The 7,324-nt window shown below is 42.2% G+C and overlaps 1 protein-coding gene across 1 annotated transcript; it reads left to right on the top strand.

Moving 5' to 3' along the window:
- The first annotated feature begins 2,294 nt into the window (after positions 1-2,294).
- Positions 2,295-4,392, top strand: dhrs9 (dehydrogenase/reductase (SDR family) member 9). Its single transcript, XM_062380707.1, has 4 exons — positions 2,295-2,652; positions 3,295-3,553; positions 3,638-3,801; positions 4,095-4,392. The coding sequence occupies exons 1-4, from the start codon at positions 2,340-2,342 to the stop codon at positions 4,313-4,315; spliced, it is 957 nt and encodes a 318-aa protein (XP_062236691.1). The 5' UTR covers positions 2,295-2,339; the 3' UTR covers positions 4,316-4,392.
- Positions 4,393-7,324: the final 2,932 nt, after the last annotated feature.

Here is a 7,324-nt window from a genome sequence, read left to right as displayed (position 1 = left end):
TATCAGCTCAGTGTGAATTGGGTCTATTTTGTGACTCTTTGTTGTAAAGCAGCACTTTGTGAAATGTGTATTATTTTATTGAGATGGTGTATTTTCCACTCAGACGTGATTTAAAGACCAGAATCATCTTCTGCAGGAAACTGACTTTAGAAAAAAATCAGCAAAGAGAACTGCTGCCACCTTGTGGTACAAATGTAAAAATACCCTGATGACCTTTGGCATATATTGTAGATATATTTTATTGTATACACAATTATATATATATATCTGTAATTCCTGAATGCACTTGCCTGAATAAAGATAAAAATGTGTTCCATTATAAATTTAAATTTAAAGAAATAAACAAGTAAATACATGTGCATCAAAAACCAAATAATAATTATATTACCTTGTTACTTAATATGCAGCATAAAGTTGTAACAATATAATGATAAACCAACATGTTTAATAGTGAAAGAATAATAATGTTTGTTTGGTTATGTGTTCATATTGCTGTTCACACTGTTCACACTGATGGAAAGTAGGTCAACAAGGAAACAACACCAAACAGATGTGATCCAGATGTTCTTCTTTTTCAACATCAAGGATCCTGTGAGACAACATCACTGCACATGCTTTTTAATAATTGCTCTTGTTTTACTCATAAAAATATTGGATTAAGAATTATTTTGTAAATAACTTAATTTGAATCATAACTCAATAAATCAGGATTCAAGAGCGATACTGAAAACCGCCACCAGGTGGCCACAAACAATTAATTAAATGGCTGTTTTATCTTATATCTGTAAACCTTATTTTAATTTGAACTACTTGTTGATTTATTTTATTTCATAAAAGTTTTTTTAATAATGTAAAATACAATAATATATACAATAAAGACTTAATATGGTGAGCTATGCTGAAAACAGCCACCAGGTGGCGATTGAGACATTGTGGCTTTGATATAAATATTTTATTTTTAAGAAATTTGACACTTCAGCTTTTTGATATGACTGCTCTTTTTAACGTATACAAATCTAAACGCTATATTCTTCATGTACAGTGTTACGATGATGGAATGCTTTGTGAGCTTTGAGTCTCTTGGCACTTCTGACACTCCGTAGTTCTGTGGTCATAAAGCAGCCCGAGGGGCGTTAGGGGCAGTTTCACATTCCAGAGCAGGTAGGAGCCTGAGCTTCGTTCTAGAGCGATCACCAATAATCCAAAATGATCACTAACCATCTTCAGTGTGTTTCTGCTTCGCTCTTCTCTCTCAACTCTCACAAATCACTTTCTTCTTCTCTCACTTCGGGAACATGGCGACGTCTCTTCCTCCTGAACACTTCACGCGCTTCTCTCGGTCTCACGTCGCACACTCGACTCGTTCAGACGCAACGCAAAAGTTTTAAATTGCAGAAAAAGTTGACTCGTGAAAAGTTGTGACGATGTTTCTAATGTTGAAAAATCACTGTGTGGCGTGAGCTCTTATTTAGAAAAGGCCATATGGAAATTAACGCAAAGCGTCAACTACAACATGGAAAATACTTGTTTCTAGATATTTATACTTTCTCTAGTTTTTTACTTTACACTTGATCATAATATATTAAACATAAACCACTTGTTTCTGATAATTACCCTATGTTTAGTTTTGTAATTTGATACTTGAGCACAGGAAGTAAATTGAGTAAAAAATCTCTCCTTTATTTTGAAAAGGCTCAATAAAAACAAAATGCAAAATACTATTTTTTAATCCTTTTACTTTATTATAATATTCTGATTCACATTCGTGATATAATGATCCAGTTTGGGATTTAAAGCTGAACATACTTTTATAAACAAAGAAAGCATATGCAGTAAACAAGATGTTTACTTCTGAGCTATTGTTATGAAAAGGCTACAAAGCAGGAAAGTGTCACTTTACTTAGAGAGAAATGTCACTTTGAAGGTTTCTATTATGGGATTATTCACTTTGATGTATCAACGTATGATATTTTATTATAATACTTTATTTTATTTTATGATATAATGCTCAAGTTGTAAACTGTAATGCTTGAAATCATTTTATAATCACAGGAAGTAAAAGTATAGTTTTTTAATAATTCTACTTTATTCCAAAGTTTTTTCTAAACTATTATTTAATTGTTCTTAAGGACAATATTTCCTTTTGAAAAGCAGCCGGGGGGGGAGAAGCACATAGTGGAACTCAAACCCCCGACCTGTTCCAGTGCAGGTCACTGTGTTGAAATCAAACTGTTTATCATCCTGTTGCACAATTTACTGCCTCAGCCTTGTTTATATAAGTCTGTGACAAACAGTCGTCTCCTCTTTGCTCCTCTTTACTCCTCTGTGCTCCTGCAGTCATGTACCTGTACCTCCTGGGCCTGGTGGTTCTCTTCTACCTGTACCGCTGGGTCAGGGAGATGCCCAGGGTCCCGGACAAAGGCAGCAAGCACGTGTACGTCACCGGCTGCGACTCAGGCTTCGGAAACCTCCTGGCTCGTCATCTGGACAAGAAGGGCTTCCGAGTGATCGCGGCGTGCTTCACGGAGAAGGGAGAGGACGGTCTGAAGAAGTCCTGCTCCAGCAAACTGACCACCACGCACCTCGACGTCAGGTCCAAGGAGAGCGTGGCCAAAGTGGGGGCGATGATCAAGGAGCTGGTGGGCGAGCAAGGTGAGCCCGGCAGCCATCATGTCCCAGATTAAGTTTGGTTTATCACATTATTAAAGTCCATCATTAACCATGATACGTTCCCTCTGGCTCAATTATCCGATTAAGATGTCGGACTCGGTGTTCTTCTTCGCCATCTGCTCTGTCAAACATTTAACTTTGTCCTGCACAAATCAGACATGAGGCCGTCCTTTAAATAAAGAGGGCCGACACGTCTGCTCCTCACAAGTGAAGCCGAGGCTCCTGCATGTTAGTGGAGGGGACAGTGTTGATTTCGTGCTTCTTAAACAGTCTTATGATGCGATTGTGTTGAGCTCGACCACAACACGATCCTTTGACACACTTTCTGTGTTCTGGTGGACTTTGGATCCGCTGCTGCCCTCTTGTTGATTTTTTTTTTTCACCAGGACCTTTGACCTCCTGTCTCTGTAGTTTCACAAGAGGATACACACAGTCCTTCTCGGTCTGACTGGTTAAAGTGGTCGTGACACAAAGATTTCTGTCTTGATTTGTTGATTTTAAAGTTTTGGATTGTTGGATTTCCTCAGTTTTCACATTGTGGCCCGTCCATGCATTGATTTGTTAAATGTTGGGGACAAGTAGGACGGGGGTGAAACTTGAATGTGTCCTCTGTCCTCCTCCCAGGTTTATGGGCTATAGTGAACAATGCAGGCGTGTCCGTTCCCTCGGCGCCCAACGATTGGCTGACCATTGATGATTTCAAGTCGATGCTGGACGTGAACCTGATGGGGGTGATCGCCACGACCCTGAGCGTCCTCCCCCTGATCAAGAAGGCCAGAGGCCGGGTGGTGAACGTAGCCAGCGTGTTCGGGAGGATCAGTCCGACCGGAGGCCCGTACACCATCTCCAAGTACGGCGTGGAGGCCTTCAACGACAGCCTCAGGTGAAACATCCGTCCACTGAGCTAATCACCGGTCAGGATCCACGTTGGAACACAAGCACTGATGAAGTCAAATGTCTCCCTCAGGCTGAATATGAAGCATTTCGGGGTCAAAGTCCTCTGCATCGAACCCGGCTTCTTCAAAACCAACGTGACTGACAGCGTCCTCCTGAAGAGGAACGTGGAGACGCTCTGGGCCAAGCTGCCGCAGGACGTCAAAGACGACTACGGACCCCAGTTCCTCCCCAACTGTGAGTCTTCACCGCCGGGAATCAAGCCTTAATGGGGGGGGGGGGGCGATTCTAGAAGAGTCGAGTTGTAATTAAATAAATAACAAAAGTCTAGATATTATGAGAATATTACATTAATCATAATATAACAGGTATATCTGGTAATATTACAACTTTATATCACAATATGACGACTTTGTTCTCGACAGATCTTTTTCCCTTGTGGCCTTGATGCTCCCTCATATCTCCTTTCTTCATTTCCCTACTTTGAATGAATCATTAATTATTTCCTTGCACTTGTTTTCCCCTCCTAGCGTTAGAGATGATCGATGAGAAAGTCTCAAAGATCAGTGACGGGGATCTGATGAAGGTGGTCGGCTGCATGGAGCACGCCGTGTCCGCGGTCCGGCCCCGCACCCGCTACTCCCCCGGCTGGGACGCCAAGCTCTTCTGGCTGCCGCTGTCCTACATGCCCACCTGCCTCACCGATTACTTCTTCCACATTCAATCCAGTCCCATCGCCGTGAAGATATAATCCACTGCTGCTCTTCTTCTTTATGTATTCAAGTTTGTATTCATAACTCCTGTGATATAAACAATACGACCAACTGATGTGTGTGTGGGTTCTTTCACGTTATCTACGCACCTTGAGGTTTGTTCAGCTGCTCGGCCTTGACGATGTGCAAGAGCCATAAAGACACATCACGATTCAGACTTGATTACAGAGTACATGTCGCACAACTTTGTTGCATGAGCACGTTTCTCCAGATCATTAACTTCTTGGTTGAATTATTAAAATTGAAAACCTCAAATACTCATTATATAACACATATCTATATCCTGTCTGTATTTGAGTCCAGGGGAGATGTGTGAAGTTGTAAATCTCCACATAAGCTCCCACTTGTCAATATGGCCTCATATCTTATCACGTAAACCAACCTATAGCCGGGATGCTGCAAAAGCCAGAGTTTCTTCACTCCGGAAAACTACTGGGCGGATCATCACGTAGCTCTAGACGTGCCTGACTTGTTTTTCAAGATTTGTGAACCATTCTCTGAGATACGCCTCAACTCGCAATCCTACAGAGCGGGAAAAACGTTTCCTGAATCCGCCCCCTGATTCAGAACTGCACCAAAGGTTAATGGGTTCTTTACTGATTGTGTCGCTTTCTTCCTCCAAGTTTGGTGGAAATCTGCCAGTATTTGTTTAATTGTGTGAATTCATTCATTATTATTTATGTATTTGTGCCTGATTGGAGGTTGTCAGGAAACTAAAGAAAATATTAGCTGGGGGGGTCACTGATAAGACTTTAAGTAAAGTGCAGGGGCGCAGGGAGAACGAGGAGAACAGGTTAACAGACGTTCCTTCTAATAGCTGTCTCCTGTCAAACTGTGACCTCAGGAATGGAATTTAGTTTTAGGACATGAAGGAACTTGTCGCGGGTCGTCCTGACGGAACCTGATCTCCCAACGCCGTCAGCAACTTGTCGAGTCTGATGATGGAAAGATTAAGTGATGCAACTGAATATAAAAGTTTAGCAATGTCAGACTCAACTAAACTACACAACAAACAACTTCCATTGAATTGTGAGGAGGGACACGACTCGGAGAAGGACCCATCAAAGTTTGGTGACGATTCAGGATTTTATTTTGTTTGACATCGAAAGACCAAATTTCTTGGATCTCTATGAAGGAAATTGGGCGATTTTACAAAACTATATATATGTAGTTTATACTGTTGAGATATGATGCTTTACTGCCCTCTGCTGGCAGATGTGGGATACTGGGATGTGTCTGTCTCCAGATGCTGCACAGGCCCCAATCTGTTCAATATGGAATTCTTCGAATAAAAAAAACAGAAGAAAAAACACAACGATAAACGCACAAACACAACGGAAAGTAAGAAAACAACCAAGGAAACAAAAAGTACGACAAATAAGAAAACAACAACAGACAGTAAAACACATTAACGTCTACCTGATGTCGACAGGGATCGTTGCTGATTGGACCAACGCACTGTGCATCTCTTAAGCGGGAAGGAACTTCCCCACACGACTTTGGCGCCGCAAAAAAATTGCACATGGCACAGCACTTCCTTCCTGTTAGAAAGACATCCAATCAGCGAACAGCAGGTACCGTCCTCTCCCATGTGGTGTTTTGGAATTTGCCGTGTGTTTGGCACTTCGGCGCCACCATAGGGCCAGTTCGATCAAAGACATCAGAGACACCGAGCGTAAAGGAAATACAAACACCAGTAATGTTTAACATAATTTATATTTATTTTTCTTTTGAACAAAATGTTAATAAATGTATTTGTTTAACGTCCAAAAAAGATCATGACTTGTGGGACGCATTTTATAAATAATTTCATCCAAGTCTTTTGTAGAAAAAAAAGAAAGTAAATTAGCAAACTAAAGCATCTCTAGTATGACAATATGACGTATTTTTTTCTCTATATTTGAACCCTTTTCTCAATTCAAGCTTTTTTTTTGTATATTTTTCGTAAGACCTCTTTTTCTCTTCTTTTTAACATCCAACTTAGTCCTACTCATCAACGCACACCACTGCTTTAGACAACAGAAAAATGCGGCAAAAATATCCAAAGAAATCAGACAAAAACCGAGGAGGCGAAAAGAAAAACACTGAGATTCCAACTGTGGGGGGGCGTGGGAGAGGGGGCATGGCGGGGGGGGGGGGGGGGGGGTGGATCCCACATCCTCAGGACATATTTACAACAGAAAGGACGAGGGGGTGGGTGGTCTGTGGGGGAGTGAGCAGGTGAGTGTGGGGTTCGTCTGCATAGATCCACAGGACTCAGATCGTGAACAGCTAGAGGTGGAAGGGCTGGAGCAGAGTGTGGGTCTGTTACATCCGCTGCTGTCTGCATGGGGGGGGGGGGGCTCTCACCAGTTTATTTGAGGGAAACAAACAAAACGACACAAACGGGATGAACTGAAAATCCAGAAAATCCGGTACTGATGGGTTAGGGTTAGGCTGTGTGTGTGTGTGACGAGTAAATCAATGGTGTTTACTGGAAGTGAGGCGAAGTAAAGTCAAGCTGTTAATGGGGAAGGGAGGAGGCACTAATACCACATCAATAACCAGGTGAAGTTAAAACTCTAGTCTGTCTGTAACGGAACATGAGAGGCAACCAGGACAAGAAGCCTCTTCATCACTAAAGCCGCTTCCAGACGTGAACTCTGCACTGAACTCCAGAGATTCTCCAGAGATTCTCCAGAGTGTGACCACGCTAAAGTCCGATTTGTAAAAGTCTGCAGATTAACCGAGGACACACAGCAGGAGATCCTCGTGTTGATGACGTTTCTAACGACGCAAAAACAAACATCTCAGGATGAGAAAGCGAAGAAGACGCAGAAGACGTGACGAAGATGTCAAGAGAGCTTTTGGTGATTAGAGCCGATGCTGGTGTCATAATTGATACGTTACGGAGAAAGTCCAGACCAGATTCTGCTGCCGCCCCCCGGAGGTCACGTCTGCAAACGGCTTAAGTTTTCTGTCCCATCTCTCGCTTCCTCATCCTCTCG

Source organism: Platichthys flesus, chromosome 22 (genome assembly GCF_949316205.1).
Source record: "Platichthys flesus chromosome 22, fPlaFle2.1, whole genome shotgun sequence".
NCBI classification, from domain to species: domain Eukaryota; kingdom Metazoa; phylum Chordata; class Actinopteri; order Pleuronectiformes; family Pleuronectidae; genus Platichthys; species Platichthys flesus.
Note: the sequence above shows the minus strand (reverse complement) of the source record. Positions and strands in the feature narration are given on the sequence as shown.